This window comes from Anopheles maculipalpis, chromosome 3RL (genome assembly GCF_943734695.1).
Source record: "Anopheles maculipalpis chromosome 3RL, idAnoMacuDA_375_x, whole genome shotgun sequence".
NCBI lineage: Eukaryota > Metazoa > Arthropoda > Insecta > Diptera > Culicidae > Anopheles > Anopheles maculipalpis.
This window is the reverse complement of record NC_064872.1, coordinates 45,690,596-45,710,628: the sequence shown is the minus strand read 5'-3', so window position 1 is coordinate 45,710,628 and position 20,033 is coordinate 45,690,596. Positions and strand designations below refer to the sequence as shown.

The window sequence follows — 20,033 nt, the reverse complement described above, 5'->3', positions numbered from 1 at the left end:
ATTAGCCTCCTCAAAAATGGCATTAGCAAGACCGTAGTCAGTCGAAAGAAGGTGTTCATTCTTACCAAACAAAGTTGCTTGCACATTCATGTTCATTTTAATCCACTTTCCCCTACATGGGGAAACATCTACCCACCAAAGCAGGCGCCGGGCGCATGTCCACCGGCCAGTGCACGAACACGGCACGAAGTTCGGTTGTTTTGAAGGTTCGTTTTGTTTGTTGTTAAACCGGCATGACGACGAAAGGACGAGCGAGCACACTAGGAACCCGCACGATCGGGTAGCACGACTCGGCACGGTTCCGCAACTGAAACCATTTCCACCAGATCATGTGTTTTATCGTTACAAAAGCAACGACAACGGAATGTATTCGGCCAGTTCTGCATGCAGCATTGGCTAGGTCGGATCCTTGCCACGGCGCGAACGCCTCAGTTTGTTGTGATTTGTGATTGCATTGGGTAGCGTGCAGTGCATTTTACGGTGCAGGGTGGTAAAGGACACGGTGACACTTTAGTGCTAAGTGATTTGTTTCCGGTAGTGTGCCATCCACGTGGAACTGATGTTTTAATGGGTTTAAGTGATTAGGTTTTTGATTTGTGTTTTTTTTTAACAGTGACATTTTACACATTTCCTCTTTGAATCGATGTCGTTTAGGATCGTTTAACAAGAAGAAGTAAACCAAAAGGATTATCGGTTATTTATTGTGATAAACGTGAATTGTAGTCGCATGTTTTAACATTCAAAGTATAAATACTTAATTGCTGCACAGCATTGATCCTTGATCACGATCCGTACAGACATCTAATATAATTAGACGAAACGCTTTTTTTTTTTGCGTCAACGTACTTCGTCACCGTACTTTCGTTGTTAGGACCAAATTTAGGATGAAAACCCTTACCCTTACCCCCATTGGTTGATCGCAATAATTGCAACGGTGTTTTTTTATTTTATTTTATTCATCCCCATTTTCTCATGCTTCTTTCGAACGGTCTCGTTTGATCTGAGCGGCTTGTTTTTCGTCGGTTCGCGTTGCACATACACACAACATCAATCAGTACCGGCTCAATATAAAGAAGGAAGAAATTAATTAGTTCACAATCACTATAATGAAGCCCTTGCTTTCTTCCCATCCTTATCCCGCACTTAATTAGCCCACGGTTGCTGCCAGAACGCAGCACAGGGGTAGACATGAGCAGGCTCTCGCCAGCACAAGGCGACAGAATCAAATTAACGCATATCGGAAAATAGTTCTCACCCGCGAAACCAAATGCTGCCGGTACTACTCACACACAAACACAATGGAGAAAAGTAAAGAAATAAAACGACTAGCCTTAACTGACCCCCAAACAGCCCGCAGCGGTCTCTGGCGGTCAGACGGATTTGTTAAGTGGAAGGATTTATTCCTCGGGCAGAGTCGCTTTTTTCGCTTCTAAAGTGACGAGCGAGCGTTACCCCCTGGCGGCACGTAACAAAACGCGCGTTACCAGCGGACCACAACAGAAGTTACGGTAATGTTGGCGCCATTTGCGTGGCAAGTGCGTAAGTTTGACGGTGCTAGGCGTCGTCGCGTGTGCGAGATGCACACATAGCGGCGGTGTAGCAACAGCTAGTTGCTGCGTGCGCTTAACCTACTACACACAGTGTGCCGGGCGTGTGCGTGTGTATGTGTGTGTGTGTGTGGTGGGCGTTCGCAACTAACAGGGACAGCAGGAACGAACAGTTCCTAAAGATTTAGTGAAGAGGGTAATAATGTAATAAATTTCGAAGGAAAGTACAATTTCGTGACAATCGGCAATAAAAACATTTCAAACAAAGGAAACCGAAAAAGTGTAAAGAGAACGTACTAAAAATACTAACGCAACAAACAAACCAAAAAACAACGGAAGAAAAAAGCTTTGCGATAAAAAGGTGACCGTCGACGGGTAGCAGGCATAATGGCTTGATGCTCTGTATCGTACACCATCTGGTGCGTCTTACCGGCGGTCGTACCGCACCGAAAGTGGCACCGAGTCCAGTGACTACGGAAGGAGAGGTCTGGAATGCTATTTCTTCGCTATCAGTTTGGCAGAGCGCAAGCATCAGCTAGAAAGGGGGAGAAAGTGAAGCGACCAAGGTAAAGCGGGATCGGGTGCGGTTGAGTGGTAACGGAAAGGGGAGAGAATATTTACTATGCAAGGATAAAGTGAAGTGAGAAAATTCCGAGTGTTTTATTTTTGCCCAGCGCGCGACCAGGCGCCTCCATTCGACCGGCGGAACGGTTCGAGGCGCTCCGTACATTAAGCATCGAACCATTGGGCAGGATATTATGGCACAGACCCGAGAAGAACTGTACCGTCGGTGCGCACAAGGGGTTCCAACATGATTTCGGTCGCGTGAGCCGGTCGTAAGGCGTTAGTGTGTTCATTGTTGTGTCGGGCATTGCAGTTCCGGGATTCCTGACGGTGGAACACCGACAGCTACGACGACAACGACTGCAAACACACACCCACCCATGGACTGTATTGCTTTCCCGAGAAAGAAGCGCTTATTCATACGAAGTGGGGTCGGTTGGATCAGTGGCTATCTAAATGTGTATACTTTCTAAAGCAAACTAGCCCGCTTCCCGTTGATGCACTTCGAGTTCCAAGATACTGTGGAACTGTGTGAGTATAACACACACTCTCGTACGCCTAGGACGAAACCATACGTTGTCAGCTGAATTCGGTTATTTCACCTGCTGACCGCCGGTTGGTGCATGCTAGTAGCTTTACCCCAGAAACCCGTTGCCCTCTGTGTTGGTTGGTTAGTTGGTAGAACCGGCTTGTTCTGTCAGATTCTCCCATTCAAACCGATGCGTTTGGCTCGAAACTGGCCAGGATAATCACAGCTACATCTGATGATGCACAACTGCACTGAGCTGCATCGAACTGCACATACTGCGGCGTTTGAAGGTGGTGGCAACGAAACGACGGCAGCCAGGATGGGCAGGTCACCTCTGCTACGAGCACAGAGAATGGAATTTCTCCAGCGGTCTACGATAGCGCTGGTCATTGTGGTGTGTGTACTGAATGCATCCCACATCTCTGCCACTGCTCAGGGAGAACAAGGTAAGATTTTGCGTAGGGTTTCCACTGCAAAACCACGGACACTTTGAGTTGGCCGAGGAGACGAAATGGTAATGGCTCAATGTCATGTTTTCCGTCATATACATAACATCATTCCTCGTTCCATTCTTGGCATAAATGATTCTGGCACCGTCGAGTTGGGCTCTGATGTTTGGTTGCGAGCGGCAGTGCATTGAAAGTTCATTTAACCAGTTCAAAGCGCCTTGTCCGTAGCGGGGACCCGGTACGAGTAACAGAACGTTTACCTAGTTTCGACAACATTTTGAGCTTTTGTGTTGCCAACATCATGACTCGACGGTGTACCGATTGTTGACATGTTTTGAGCTATCACCATCACTACTGCGGACTGTGGACAACGTGCAGAGAAGCTTGAAACTTCTAATAACTGAATAGATTAACTTTAATACGACTATCCGGAACACGACAGGACAGGGTTAAAACGATGATTTTATAAAGGTTGTCTTATTTGTTTATATATTGTGCTTTAAATTCGTTTAAATTAATTTTATCTCTACGGTTTTCACGGCTAACATCTACTTATGCGCGTCCGACTAAAACCAATTTGCTCATTTGCATATGGTATCGATCGCATTCATCTGTAGAGGCCTATACATGTTCCTAGCTTGCTGTTCGCAGTGTTCTTCATTTTGCTACGATCTACCGATGATATTATTTTCATCCATCCTCTGTACTCGCAAAGCTCTTGTTTCGATTTCCTGAATCGACAGCATGTCTTCAATGTCATTCAGTGCTGGTCGCCGGAAATGGTGGGTAAAAACTACCCAGCACCTAGCACGAAAGCATTTCATTGTATGGTTTCACATTCATTTGTTCTGAAATTTTCGTGTTTCCGAAGTTCATCACTGGGTGCACTTCCGAGCGTGCGATTACATCTGCCCGGTACTCGGTACGGCAGCAGCAGCATTTCGGTGGGTTGGCGGGTTGTAGCCCAGGTGCGAGAAGCACACGCAATATATTTCCGGAGTCCTGCAACGTTCGCTGGCAGGTATTAGGCCAGCCAGCGGGTACGGTGCCCATATACTTTATATACACTTTACGTTATAACCAACTTCTAAAACAAACTTTCCAGATGCTTCGCAGACAGACGGCAGGTACATTATGCACTGATTCCCTATTGTTTCGCAGATGAAAATTTATTATTTCCTGCCCCCATTGTGGTTCACGCGGCATCGGAATCGGAACGCCATGGTCGAAAAATGGTTCAACTCGAATTACGGTCGTCCATAGTGCCGCTAATGCTGGCTATGAATTTCCTTGTCATAGCCGAAGGTATCCACGTATCCACACAGTCACTCCAGCCGTTGATGGGGCAAAAATCACACTTTACACACTTCTTCGACGTTAAAAGGCGTAGTAAAGTTAAGTCATAAAATGAGAAAGGAAAAGTGAAAACCGTATGGAGCACCGTAATGTGAGCGGCGTCTTGGTAGGATGGCTGATTGTTTAAATATTCCATTCTACTTCCCGTGTGCGGGCTCATGAGAAACTATGAACAATGTGACTCATTTTGAAAGACAAAAAAAAAAGAATGGCTTGTATGTAAAATAAAGGAAAAAAATTAAAGTATTTTATAGAAAAGTCAAAATTTAAATCATTTTCGTCGATAAGAGTTGGGTTTTCGTCTGGCAGGTTTTTATATCTTTTCATATATGAAAATCCCAAGGTTTAATTTAAGAAAAACTCCCTTTTCTAACCATACGAACTACAAACTATGAATAATGACTAGAAAGTTGACAACGATTTAGTAGAAAAAGTGGACAGTTTTTCGACTTGTATCTAGAAAGTCTTGTCAAGTGATTGTCGCGTTGTATTACTGAATTAAATATAATTAATTTTCAATTAGGGATCCCGTAAGTTGGCAGACATAACAGGTTGGCTGATAAGTCCCCGGTCTAACAAAGAAAAACAAATTTTTTTGTCAAAATTCGTTTTTATTATTCAACATAGTTCCCTTCAAGAGCGATACAACGATTATAACGACCTTCCAATTTTTTTATACCATTTTGGTAGTACTCCTTTGGTTTTGCCTCAAAATAGGCCTCAGTTTCGGCGACCACCTCTTCATTGCAGCCAAATTTTTTCCCTGCGAGCATCCTTTTGAGGTCTGAGAACAAGAAAAAGTCGCTGGGGGCCAGATCTGGAGAATACGGTGGGTGGGGAAGCAATTCGAAGCCCAATTCATGAATTTTTGTCATCGTTCTCCATGACTTGTGGCACGGTGCGTTGTCTTGGTGGAACAACACTTTTTTCTTCTTCGTTCTTTTTTCGTTCGTCCAGCAACCAAAAGTTGCTTGACAAAAGACGCTCTGTGTCACAAACTAATTGACATACAGACGTCAAATTTTGACACGAATCATTTGAAGGTTGGTGCTATATAAAAATAATATGCATTAAATACTAGCGGCGCCATCTATGTGTCAGACCGGGGACTTATCAGCCAACCTGTTAGACATGGCAGTCTGATATTGACAAATATATTGGAGAATAAATAGCAACGTTTCATTTACTAAATCAATGTCAATCAATTTAATAAATAGCAATGTTTCAACAATTACTAAATCATTCGAATATATGGGCAAGAGGAGGAAGGATGATGCAATTTTATTCATGCAAAAGTCACTTCCAAACTATCAAAACAGCACTTCTACCACATCGACGACGTATCATTGTTTTCATCTAAATTAGAGGTTTCCTTAAAGTGCTTGATGAAATTAGACAGCTTTTGTACAAATCGGGGATAATTAAGATGACGATTGTACACGTGTATATGTGGTCGGGGATAGCAAGCAAATGTCTTTTTCAGTATTTACCACACTCAGGTATTTGACATCTTCACCAAAAAGCTGGTAACCAGCTTTGTTTGAACAGCTTGCTGCTAAAACATGAATTTTACCATTTTTGCCAACGCTAGTACGACCGTACCACCGGTACCGCTTTTCGCGTCAAGCTAAAATCTACCGCCCCCGGAGTCAAGTCGGATTCCTCGAATCCGGAGACCCTTAACACCCCCAGAACGCTTTCTCATGATGGTCCTTCACGATAAACGGCCTAGTTACGGTTTTTGGTTTCGGTTTTTCACCGAGAACAGAGTAGCGCGTTTCGAGGGCCGCCTTTACGTGTGTGTGTGTGTGTGTGTGTGTGTAGTGTATGTGTGCGGTCTTCGCTGCTTTCGGCATGGTTTCATTATTAATGATTAGCTGTTTGGTTATAATTTTCCTCTCCGAAAACCGCAGACTTTGGCTGAAATTGGTTGAGAAAGAGAAAATGCCAACAGTTTCCACATCACAGAACATAACATAAAACCCCGATGTATGTAAAACCCGGCTGCCTCGCAGGAGAATTTCTTCAACGGCACTCTCCTCGGCACGGGGCCCTTTGGTCTTCATTTTTGTGGTTAACGTGGTGTCGGCAGGGAAGAGCCCGAGTTCGAGTTCTATTAGTTCCTACTCCTGCCCCCGGCGTTAAGGAATGGAGCAAAGTGAAATGAAACGAGCCGTTGACGGGCTAGTGTGTGCGCGCGCGACGAGCTGACGACACTTCGGCAGCAAAGGAAACCGTTCGCTTGATGCTGATGACGATGATCATGAAAGGGAACCGACATTGCTTTAGTTGCTAATTAAATGAATGAAGGGATTTTGGTTTACCTTTTCAACAGGCTTGTAAATTTTATGATTTCCCTTTCGAAGTTTCCTCGCACAGAAGCACAAGCCGCACGGCACCGGTCGTATCAGCGAGATTTAGCAGGGGAAAGAATGGTCACGCTGGTGCGCTGTGAACTCTAAATAACGACATGTCCACAATAACACACGGGTAACCGTTTCGATAAGCTGGCGCCTAATGAGCATATTTCAGCTGTCACGTTTGCTTTTTTGCACCTAGTGATTAGAGCATTTAGTTACTGCAAACTTTTCTCCGGCTTTTGCAAAAGTTTGTTCCGGGTCTTCTAGCTATTTCACTAACACTATTACACACAGTGTCAAGTGAGTTAATACCTGTGCCAAGTGCTAAAATATTTAACGATGTCCTCTTTAGTTTCTGAGCCGTTTTTTGTTTTTAACATTCAAACAAACCCAAAGAACTAAGCATATGCTAAGATTAAATAAAACAGTAGCGGAACCAACGAAATGAATTCCTAGCGTTGTTGATGGATGGATGAACTTAAAACTGCCTCTTAAAACTATTGTGCAATTTTAACGCTACTCCACTTTATAGGGACTTCACTGCTTATACTACAGCTCCTGATATGATAACGATCTGCCTTGTAAAACCGTTGATATCAAAGCAACGTTCGCTGGTCGGTCAACATAAAAACAGCGAAGCAAATAAAATCTACCCCACCAACCAGCGCGTCCCCAACATCGAGCAATTTGTTTTTCACTTCAATTTTCGATGGGAATTGTATGACGGTGGACGGGTCATGGCAAGACCCGTCCGACACTGTGAACAAAACATCTGATGGGAATGGGAAACAATGAATACATTAGCAAGAATGTTGTAAACAAGAGCTAAACAATTAAATTCCTCTTTTACAACACTATTAAAAAGGAATAATAATCAGAAGGATTGTATAATTTATGACTCGAGTCGGAGCGACCGATTGAACGCGCTTTCATATTCAGTTTATTTTAATTGCACGCTTAAAGTTCTTGTTATACTGATATTGCGTTTTCATTCTCTATCTTTCTCGTTTTTGCACGCAGATGACACCGTAGAGGAAACGAATTCTTATATACTGGACAAAGGTACTTGATGGACGCGAGTGAATTTATTACATGCGTTCTTCATCGTGAATACTTTTTATTTATAATAATTTCATAATCTTAATCAGTTTATCGAAAGTAAAGTGGAGAAGTTTTTCAGGCAAAACTAAAAGGCACAACAAATGGCCCACAAAACGTTTGGTAGGAAGAGATCGTTCTATCTTCTTGTGGCAGCATCTGTGGCCAGTGTGTGTGAAGCTTGCAGTTGGTAGAAAACGCTCGTTTCTTGCTTGGTCAAAGGCAATCAAAAATGCTACCGATGTATGATTTTTTTTTCATCCTCGCTCAATCAGCCAATTGCAGGAAAAATGCAAGCACAAAAAGAAAAGGTGCCAATGCTCCACGGCATGAGGGAAAAGTGTTGATGTAAGAGAAACAATGAAAAGCACCGTTCGTGTGCTTGTGTGTAGTATCAATAGAAAGAAGAAAAGAAAAAAGCACGATAGCAGTGTGTGGCAGTGTGAAAGAGATAAGGATAATGGATAAAAGGTCGGTATCTAGAGGCTAATTGCGATCGAATCGCTTGCATTGAGCGACTGCATTTTTAGGAATAAGTGCTTCATGAATATAATATAGCAGTAGCGATGCATTATTCAGTGGCATTATGACAAGCAGGGAGCAGAAGAGGAGTTAAATATTCATCATAATTAAAATTGGAAAATATCGTGTGTCAGCTGATAGTACGAGATGATAGTGTATGGCTGCCTCAACGAAAACAAGCGTTTTCGAGCTTAGTGGGGCAAAGCGTACGTACGTTGAAAATGCATCAGCATGCATTGAAGGGAAAGCTAAAGAGCGTGCTATAAGTTTGGAGCAGAGGCGCCAAATATGATTGAGAAGAATTTAATTGATATCATTTTTGAACAAAACAAAAAAAAAAAACAAACGGTACCTGAATATCATTACAATTCGTAATGAGTTTTTCCATGCAACGGTCTCTAAATTGGAATTTCCATTCCTTTGTCCCGAGACCTGATGACATGATTTTGCTTTTAAACAATGAACATTGTTTATGGTTGCAGATCTGCCCAAATTTGGAGAGCCAATTCAAAATCTTACCGTTCCGGTGGGGCGTGAGGCGGTACTGACTTGTGTCATCAACAATCTTCAAACGTACAAGGTACGTATGTATACAAGCCACTGTGCGGAGTCTGTAAATCAATACTTCCTTAGCCCTTAGAAGTCTTAGCTTCAACTTGAACGATGTTCTTGTCGTTTGCTACATTGCAGGTGGCGTGGCTCCGTGTCGATACGCAAACAATACTGACGATTCAAACACATGTCATTACAAAAAATCACCGCATGACCATCGCACATGTGGAAGGCCGTGCGTGGGTGTTGCGCATTCGCGATGTGAAAGAATCGGACAAGGGATGGTACATGTGCCAGGTCAACACCGATCCGATGCGTAATCAGATTGGCTACCTGAACGTTGTCGGTAAGCAACCAGGACGCTAGTGATAAGGACTAGAAGATGTAACTACTCGCCGACCCCTGCAAGCCGGCCACAGTGGTCGGGCCGGGCCGCAGTGGTGATTTAATGTGATTTAATTGGCGCTGTCCATGTTGGCTTATGCTAATGAGCTGCTCATTCTCATCGTCTCACGCTTCGTGGACACTCATAAAAATATCAATATATAATCCCAACAGTTCCGCCAAACATATTGGACTATCCCACCAGTACCGATATGGTCGTGCGCGAGGGCAGCAACGTTACACTGAAATGTGCCGCTTCCGGTTCACCGACTCCTTCCATCATGTGGCGCCGAGAGGGCAATGAGCCTGTCAGCGCGGGAGGTAGGTCGTTGCGGGCTGTTATGAGTGTATGGTTTTTTATGTATTGCAATTTTGTTTGTTACGTTTTCTTTTTTTTTTCATTTCATTGTTGATACACTTTGCATTTTATTTGGTCACTGTCGACCATTAAAACTATCCTGTGCATGTATAAAGTGCATTGGGCTGGCAAACTACAACCAAATTGTTTCATTATTATTCCACCCGGCGCCATTTCATACAGCGACCAGTCTGAACAGCTCCACCTTTTCCATTTCGCGAGTTAATCGACTGCACATGGGGGCATATTTGTGCATTGCATCGAACGGTATCCCGCCGTCGGTCAGCAAACGCGTCATGTTGATTGTTCATTGTAAGTACCACCCAGAATGTGTGCATCACTGTGCGTTTGCGTTGCTTTCATATTTTTTTGTTCAACATTTTGTTTCAAGCAATAAAGACCACTAAATCCTTCGGTGATGATAGGTGCGATTACTTCACAGTGGTTTTATGCGAACTCGTCGAAATCGTTATTGCAATGACAACTTCTTTGCGCTTATTTAAATAGTCATGCTATATGACATGGTACGCTAAGCTGGCCATTACTGTTTTTAAATGTATCACGAAATTTTTTTAAAAACTGAACTTTTGCTGCTATTTACTTGAAATACAACACTAAAATATTCAAAATTTTTGTTTGAATATCAAAACATTCATTAAATTAATTAGCTAGATAGGTGATACAAGACATTTAACCAAATTTGAATTATTTTTATTTATTGAATAATATGACAGTTTAACGCCTTTGAAGAGCATTTGATGAGTAGTCATCTGCCAATCCAATTTCTAAGCCATTCTGTCGCATGTATTGATCCAAGCAATCTACCTCAATTTGGGCTTACCAAGCCTCCTCTGTCCATGTGGGCGGTCTAAAAGGATTTTACAAACAACGCTGTCCGGCGGTATTCGCATGACATGAGCCTCCGAAGCCTGGTGCGTCTAATTGCTTCTCAATGGTGGCTTTGAGGCTCGTAGTCTTCGCTCTAGCTGCTCCCGTGATTGTCCCTCTATACATAGAAGGCTAAAAGTCCTTCTGAGCATCTTCCTCTCTAAAGTGGCAATGAGGAATTCGTCTGTTTAATTGCACTGCGATTATATTTTTGTACATCATCCCTACTTAAATCAGTGATAGTTAGCAGACACACGGGGAGGGCCACTGTAGGGCTACAGCGTTCTCTGGCAGTATATCGAAGCCTGAGTTGGGAATCAAATTATCTTCCCGGACATAGGCCGTAGCTCCTGTCGCTTGGCAGAGCGAGGAACGCTACAACGCCAACCCTCCAGCTGCCGCCATCTTCAGCGACAGGAGTAATCTGATGCAGGCAGCTGGAGGGTTGACGTTTTAGCGTCCTTCGCTCTGCGCACCGATGAGGCAGCAATCCGTCCGATTGCTCCTGCTGGAACGGCTGTTCACTAAACACTGAACACTGTTTTCACTCTGATCGACGCACGATCACTGCGCTCGCGGACTGACGACACTTGCGTTTATCCGGTTCGAAGGATCAAAATGTAGGGCTACGGACCTACATATTTTTTCCGAGAAGAGAATTTGAATCCCAACTCAGGCTTCGCGACAATGTGAGGTGTCTTGTTTGAATTCTCTCATTTATTCCATCGATTTCTTTGTCGAGCGACCATGAGCCGCCGTGCTCCGTTAGTGATGTATAAATTTTGTGTCGCTTAATTCACATAGTAATTCAACTATGGTGATGGTAGTTCCTACTTTTACGCATAGATGGCGTTAGTGGCGTGTAAAGCGGATTGCCTATCTCCTGGCGTATTAAATATTCAACAGCCATTATTGTGGTTTTCACCTAGTTAGTCTCGAACGCGTGGTTTTGACCCGCATGTACGATCGATTGGTAAGTTCCGCAACATAGAAGAACTTCACACCAATTTTGTAATCAGTATGGATCCTAGGATAGGAATTGACTAATAAAAGATGATCCCTGAAATTTCTGTCTGCAAGTCTCAGACGGCAATCCTTCTCGATCGCCATATTGATCGAGTCCCCTGACACGGACGTTTAGTAGTAGCAGAGGGCTTAAAGCTACTTTCAGCGTATGAATCATCTGTCATCTCTTATGATATTGATTGATTTCAATGCTTTACTATATTTTCCAGCATATCAAGTTTTAATGATGCATTTCCTAACAGTCACTGTTTGGAAGAAACGCTTTGTAAGCGTTTAAGCGTTGCGATACCTAAACTGAGCTAATTTTGCGATTAGCACGAAACAGAAATTAATATAATGATGAAAAATTCCATTGTTTTTTATGCATTGATTGATGCATCAAAGTTGGAATCAGCTCTATGGAAAGTAAATTGTAGTCTTTCGCATACCACATCCATGTAAAACTAGCCCTCATGAATTATTTGTCAGCCATATCATTTGCTATTCTAAGCATAGCTGTAAATGAAATTATAGATAACAACGAATTCGTATTCAATAAAGCCATCCGTAGTAATTGGCCTCTAGCCGTTTATGGTTCATGGGACATCTATATAATTAGCAATGCAATTTTCCATGCGCCACGTTTCTAACGGCTACTTCTTTCATTCCAAGTTCCACCAATGATATGGATTCAAGATCAGCTTGTTGGTGCCGCCCTGGGACAGCGTTTGACTCTCGAGTGTCAATCCGAAGCTTACCCACGCTCCATCAATTACTGGATGAAGAATGACACCATCATAACGCAAGGTAAGGTCACCCAGCTTTAGTTACTAGTATGCTTGTCTTTATCCAATATATCTATTGACGAGCAGAATATTTTGTTCAAAAGCATCAAAATCCGCCAACGTAGCAACATTCAGCACGGCTACTTGGGAGTAGAATGATGTTTGTCCCTCAATCAGTCGCAGGTACGCGGCGACTGTGCCTGCCGAATCGTTCATCATTAATATCTTCCTCTTCACTGCCAAGGAAACAGACTGACTTTTGGTTGACGGGTAGTAGATTTTCCGTTGTACCGTTCGTTGTTCTCTCTCTCTCTCTCTTTACTTCTTCCGGCGGAGCCCACCGTAGATCTTCGATGCTCTCGTAATGCATGTTTGTGTGGCAGATCCGTTTGCATGAACGTGGTTTTCGGACTATTTTACTTTTTTTTCGTCGGCACAACCACCGGCAACCAACCAGAACGAAACAACACAAAACGGTTGGAAATAATAAACAAGGAAAAATCTGATAACGAGGAAAAATTGTGTCACAATCATCATCTTGTTATTCAATCAATGTAAGGACATGCGACGGACAATAGCAATGAAATGGAAAGGGACCAGCGACAACCAAAAAAAAAAAATTCGCAAAAGAAAAGTGGGATAAATTTCGAAGAAAAGGCAAGACGGACGCGTCCGACTTGGCGTTGTTGGTTACCGTGTTTTAGGTTAACACAGACTTCCGACCCACCGAAGGGTGAGGAACGAATGATAAGGGCCCATGTCAACGAATTCATTATGCTGCACAACAGTTCGGCAACCATCAGCGTGAAGTAGCAAAACAAGGCATTTGAGAGAGGGAAATAGACTTCGGGTTTTCGGGAACGATAACCAAAGGGGCCAAGATTTATGGGAATGATCTTCAGTAGAATAGTATCTTTCGGTTGATTTACAGCGAAGAAAAAAAGAAATCTGAGGACAACCACCAATGCAAACAGCGTGAGAGATGATAAAAATATATACATTTTAGCCAAAGGTCAGCGACAGGTAATAACAATGAGGTTTACATCAACTCCATTCCATTTTACAACATATATAGCGTATATAACGATTCTTTGTTACCATTAGCACACTTTTCCATAGTTTTTAATGGCAAGTTGATGCTCATTATCACTCTCTCAGGCAAACACTTCGAACCATCAATTAAGGAGATCAACAACTATAAGGTGGTGATGAAGCTTACCATTAAAGACATAAACATCGCAGACTTCGGAACTTATAAATGCGTTGTAAAAAACTCGCTCGGTGAAACGGACGGCTCTATAAAAGTTTATCGTAAGTGTTGCGGGGCAATCTCCCGACCGCCCCATCCCGTACCGACTCATATCGTTTGTTTGTGTGCTTTTTCTGCAGACATTCCATCGACCACTGCTATGGCCACCAGTCCTCCAGCGACAACAACGATTGCCACCACCACCGAAGCAGTGTTTAGAAAGAACTGTCAGTATCGCCTAGACTCGCGTACGCCACTCTAACCCGTGTCGGACATGTAAACGAGCTTTGCCTTTTCTAATGTTTTACAGACAAAAACAAAGTGTATCGCCCACCGTTGGATGAATTTTCTTCCTCATCCAACAAAATCACTGAAACAGGAGACAGTGCTGAAACGTGGAATATCGATGGAACGATTGAGAAAGGTAATTAATGCGCCGTGAAGCGGTCTAACAAACAATCAACTAAATGAATGCATTTATACTTCGAGTGTGGTTTTTCTCCACTTCTACAGATCGTGATCATCGGTACAGGGATAAGGGTGCCGGCTTCAGTGAGGATCAACGGGAAAAGGAAGCGTTCGTTGATACTGAAGGAAATTCACGCGGCAGCCTGAATGCTGTGTCGTCTAGAAGTGCTCTCCTGATCAGTGTATTGTACACACTGTTCGTAGGCATGGTCAGAGAATGCCGGTGATTTCCGCGCTAGATTTACCTGCTGCGTGACGAGATGAATGCGGAGTACTTAACAATTACAACATTACTGAACTCTAGATAAATTATGAGATTTGAGCGACCTAGGAATCAGGCCAAACAAAGTAACAAATAAAACCCAGGTTAGCAAAACGATTGATTATGCGCTAAACGTTAGCATCGGGACGCTGTAAATGTAAAGTTCTCTGACAAAAGCGCTAATGAACAAATTACAAAATGAACGATTCAAAATCGAGCATCCTGCTATGAGAAAACATGTTAAAAGCTGACAATGTAATAAAGTTTTTTTTGTAATAAAACTGATAAAACGAAGAGGCTGTAACGGTCTACCCGTACCTAACGACACCAGCAACATCCGACATTTACCGGCCACATTCGACAGTGATAAGCAGGTTTGGAAGAAATTTGAGCGAACCAAACCACCAATACCAACGTTCCAAGCATTTGCATCGTTTTTGCCCTGTTTCGTTTGGAAAATCCTTATCCTCGGTTCTGAGTAGAAAATTTAATCTCAAAAATGGTTTGTTTACGTGTTTCTTCCTGGTTTCTTTCGGACCGTACCTTACGCATCGCAACTGCTGTCTGCTAAATGACACTTTACCTCGCTCGCTTTCCTTTTTTTCCGCGTGGTGGTCGGAATTCACGGCTGCCCGTACAGCACAGCTGGACGCCGTGACTGAGTGCGCGCGTTGTAGTTGCTTGTTGATGTTGTTTCCACCCGGATCGTTCCTTGGACGGCCTCACCACAAATAGTGGCCAATTTGTTTCACTTCAGTGATTTAATTATTCATGTTGGTTGGTCCTGTTTCGGTGGGTACGCTTAGGCACAACCGTCCCGAGACGAAACGAGACTGTTGTTGCCAAACAAAGATTGCTCTTGTCTCCCACTGGCTCGTCCGATGACAGGGAGCCCGAAACAACTGGTGGCAATTGGAATGACTTGACTACGATAGTTGATTGAATTAAATAAGGATAGTTTGCTTCGCAACGTAATTGTGGCGGGCGCGAATTTTTGTGAATAGCAGTAACGGAAGCATTTCAATGTTTCTTCTTTGGCAAACAATAGGTAAGGCTTGAAATATAATCTCGCCACTTGAAATATGAACTGCTTTCACGTACTGCGATGAGACGAAAGCGTGGTTTCGTTATTCCAGCATGTGTTGGATATAGGTTTTGGATAAACTTTTTTCACCACGTTTCTAATTGAGTTGTGGTTGATTGTTCCCAAAGCTAACAATACCACCGTCATCCGAAATTAAGACTGTCCAAACGGAAAATGTATCTTATTTCTAAATATCTTCATAACCTTTACCAGCTTGATCCCTTGAGGCTTTGAATATTTGACACTAAACAAGGATATTCCAATTGCTAGGTAAGTTATATCAAAATAATAGTAAATTTCATTCTTCCCATTGCCAGCTATTTTCTTACCCGTTAAAATGAAACTCACGGCTGTCCATCAGCTTTCAACAAGATTCTGTAACCGTCATATAACGATTTGCCAATACAAATCGCATCGTGATTGCTAAGAATTAACCGCTAATGGAGTTTCCTCGTCATTTGATAAGTAAAGAAACTAAACAACACCGTAGGGTAAGCGTGCAAAAATCGTGCCTTGGTTATTTCATCAAACATCATTTAATTTGTGCTGCTCACGAAACGTTCTAACAAAGCATATATTGGCCTCTTTTTTAAATTAACCTTAAATCTACATCTTACCACTGCAGACCAGTGTGTATCCTGGTGAGAATATTGATTCCATTTTCCTTTTTACGTGTCCCATGCATGTTTCAATCGGTCAGCTGATTAGAAGCTCATCATGGGAGAAAGTCTTGGTAAAAATAAATTTACCCACCTTGTTGATTGCTTCGTTATTCTAGGTGAGCACAATCAAATGTGTTTATTTCTTTTCCATTACGTCCATTACCCACCCATAAGCAAACCGATTGTCATCGTTTAGCACCTTAAATGTATGAGCGCCATTTACATGCCACCAGCCAAGGGCCAATAAGCTACGGGGACTACGGGTAAACTGTAGTGGAAACGCACCAGAAAGACCATAATTTTAATTAACAAGCATTTTGTCGCGGTGCTCAAGAGAGCATAAAAAATATGGATGCTAGTTCGCCTTCCACCTCCAGCACCAGTGGCGCATTCCTGATTTAGGGAAACGAAATGGGGTGCCAGGCGTGCGGCAGCAGACCTCATCCAAAATAGCATCAGAAACAGGTGTGCACAGGCAACGACGACGCACGCGGTTGCCTGTTATCTTGTTTACATTCCACTTTTGCTCTGCTGGCCATGAAGATGGCGCTGGCTAACGTGCGAAACGGCTGGGAATGTCTGTGTAATGAAAATCCTGACATTTTTCAACACCTACAACAATATCACTTCCGCTCCGTTAACCCACCGCTTCGTTTGGGGCGCTCAAATCATCCCCTACCCACCGCCATAGACAAGCCAAGCCGCGAGATCAAGAAAAAGTAATTACCATAATAAAAAAGAAAATTATTACCTTTCGCGAATGCACGAGCGTTTGCCGGCCGGACGTGGTAATTGAAGCCATTGCTGCTATCACCATAAATTCTAGTGGGCCATACTTTGCCCTCCCGCTCGAAAAGAAAAACGAAAGCTTGGCCACGGAACCACGTTCTAGGTGCGTTTGAGCAAAGAAAAATCAAGCACGGGAGCATTCGTTAAGGCGATAACCAGGAGTTTAAGAATTTAATGACGCAGCCATTAGGAGGGCTTTACCGTTCGAAGGGCCATCGTTCAATTCGTGAGTTCAGTCGAAGATATTCGATATTTTTTCGTTGGTTACTGAAGAATGCTAGTGTTCTGGCTAACTGTTTTTTGATGTTTCATACGAACGGTCAAGTTTTCACGTTTGGTCTATCTTTTTGAGCCACTGAAATGTTATGTTGAGAAGCATTACATTTCGTACAAAAATTGCATTTTTTTAGAAAACTATTATGCACCAATATTATAATAAAGTAGAATATATATTTTAAAATAGATAAATAAAAATAATAATATCGAAGGTTTGGAATAATCATGTTTTAAGGATGTTTTATTATTCCGATTATATTAGCTTGTAGTTTGCTCCGTAGCGCACCCACGGCTCCGGAGCCGGTTCCGAACCAACAGCTCCAGAGCTGGTTTGTTGAGCTTTGATATCAAATATTTTCTCTCATATGACCTTTTTTTACAATTTGCACTTTAAACATTTTTCTGTAGCCGCGCATTATTTTGACAGGTATTTTGGTTATCGCACATTGATCGTGAATAGTAATTGTCTGATTTATAATTTATTTGGATGAAAAAAACATCACAAAATTAGTCAAATTAGACGATACATAGTAAATAATATCCAAGATGAGCAGGAAAAACTCATGTTATTATTATACTAAAAAAAATATTAATTATATTTGTTTAAATTACAATTTAGCATAAAACAATCATTTTGATTCTTCTATTTGTTATCTTGTTTTGTCTTTGTTATTTAATGTGCAAAACATCCTGAGATTCAGTAAAAAACTGCTGTATGTTGGTGTCTAGGTGTGCGCTATGAATTTTGGCTGCGCTATCGACAGAAAGTACAATCGATTTGACACATTTTACCACGGTCGGGAAAAATGAATTCGGATCGACCTATGTACGTTGCTCCAATGCTACAAAAAGCATCTGAAAATGCAAAATGTAAGCAAGTCCATAAGAGAACAAATATTTGATATCAAAGCTGTCAACAAACAGACTCCTGAGCCGTTGGTTCGGAACCGGTGCCGGAACCGTTGGTTCGGAGTCGGTTCCGGAGCTGTTGGTTTGGAGCAGGCTCTGAAGCCGTTGGTTCGGAACCGGCTCCGGAACTGTTGGTTCGTAAACGGTTCCGCGCTGAAATCGGAGCCGGCTCCGGAGCCGTGGGTGCGCTCCGGAGCGAACATCACTAATTTATACGCATTGCAAATATACGTATAAAAACTCCTTTTACATTAGTTGGGATACATTTCCACCTCCGAACCGTGAATGAGCACCGATACCGCGGGTGTGCTCAGTTATTTCGCTGCTGTTGTTGATCCGTCATCCAAAAGTCAAGCCCTATTCTTTACGAGGCTCGTTATTAGTGTTGTGCGTACTGATTAAGATGCACAATGATCACCCCCATTGAGGTGTTGTAGGTTTGGTGCAATGATTATCACAAAACCTTTTATTTTGTAATACAAAACGTGTTTTTTTACTCCTTTATCGATGCAAAACGATGGTAGTTGGCCCTACTTATAAAAGGCGACCCAAACCATATCTGAAGCCGTCCTATAAACAAAGAACATTCATCGGTGAAGCAGGAATATCCTCCTAGGCTCCTGTCCACACTCGATCATTTTGTTTGTTGTATGGCAGCTAAAGGACAAAAAATTTCCTTTCCGAAAACTTCACGTTGTATGTACAACCTTGAATACAAGATCACATCCATTATGTACCGATATATAAGATATATCCAGGTCTGATACCGGTTTTTGCAATTTTCTTATATTGTTTATTTATATAGGCTATGGGTTTTATAAACTACATTTACCTCTCAGTTGGTTTCGCAAGGAACGGTGCCCATTATGTCGGATTCACTCCCTTACGAACTTAACTATTGTTCTATGTCTGATCGTGGACGATCGCATCTTTTCCAGTTGTTCTTCTCCCGGTTTTTGTCGAAGGAATGCCCCGTCATCTTCCCGGGCAATGTCGTTGCCACCAAGCAACTTCGTGTTCTCGCCGTCGCTGATCGGCTTTCGCCCGCCGATCAATTTCGCCACATCCGCAGCGCCCTCTAATTGCGAATCGTCCGCTTTAGGCAGTCGCTCGAATTGACCGTTGACGAGACAACACTAGTCTTCTAAGATGTTTTGGACCACAATTTTTAAACATGGGTAGTTTGATGGTAATGGAGATTGGCTTGGGTCCGAGATGAATTTTGACCCAAAATACAAGCTTTCCCTATGTGCCACGTAGCTATTGCATAGAAGGGGAAGTGCTTTAAGAGACGGAATTTGAAGATTCAACCTAACACGGTCTCGCGGAAGAGCCAGCTGTTGTAGGGGTACTCTTATTCCTCCACTTCCATCCCAAAGGAAGCTGCCGATAAGTGAGGTGCGCTAATAGCATGCCATTTAAACAAACATAAAAATTTATCGGAGTATCCGTGTACAGCTGTAATCTGCCAAATGCCATCACTTCATCTCAATTTGCATTAGTAAGTATCAGACAGATATAGATATTCCAATTATTTAATTTGTATTCATATTTTTCTTCCTATTCTTCTTCCGGCCGGTCATCTAAGAATTTTTTTTGGTTACCACATTGTTGCATAGTGAAGACCTCACTACGGTTGAACGGTCGTATGAAGACCTGCGCCGCTATCGCCTCTACCAACGAATTTAAACCGAATTGTGAATCCTTATAATCATTCGGCACATTTGGTATTTGTATAAAATGAAGATATATCTAGATATATCTAGCATTATTGTTATAAAATCACACCTAGTTGTACAATATTTGCAGTTGATCATTTTTGTGTTTTGTATCTATCCCCATAGTCGACTAATAATTCTAATTGTTGTATCATGTCATATCGACTTTTCTCTTCGACCAGCTTCATAGCTATCAGCAAACTATTTTAAAGTATAGTC

At 42.5% G+C, this 20,033-nt stretch overlaps 2 protein-coding genes across 2 annotated transcripts in view; one reads left to right on the top strand and one right to left on the bottom strand.

The window, feature by feature from the left end:
• LOC126564842 (beta-ureidopropionase) overlaps window positions 1–20,033 on the bottom strand; it is a 300,108-nt gene that overhangs the window by 194,841 nt on the left and 85,234 nt on the right. The gene's annotated exons all lie outside the window — the stretch shown is intronic.
• LOC126564559 (lachesin-like) lies at window positions 2,849–14,341 on the top strand. Its single transcript, XM_050221637.1, has 11 exons — window positions 2,849–3,086; window positions 7,826–7,867; window positions 8,908–9,005; window positions 9,116–9,323; window positions 9,536–9,682; window positions 9,903–10,031; window positions 12,285–12,419; window positions 13,556–13,708; window positions 13,787–13,873; window positions 13,957–14,070; window positions 14,160–14,341. The coding sequence occupies exons 1-11, from the start codon at window positions 2,876–2,878 to the stop codon at window positions 14,339–14,341; spliced, it is 1,506 nt and encodes a 501-aa protein (XP_050077594.1). The 5' UTR covers window positions 2,849–2,875.

Excerpts from the sequence above, each read along its gene's own strand:
- LOC126564559 (XM_050221637.1), top strand. The coding sequence starts at position 2,876 with ATGATGCACAACTGCACTGAGCTGCATCGAACTGCACATACTGCGGCG. Across the intron at positions 12,420-13,555 it reads TGACACCATCATAACGCAAG|GCAAACACTTCGAACCATCA; the intron begins GTAAGGTCACCC and ends TCACTCTCTCAG. Across the intron at positions 13,874-13,956 it reads AGCAGTGTTTAGAAAGAACT|ACAAAAACAAAGTGTATCGC; the intron begins GTCAGTATCGCC and ends AATGTTTTACAG.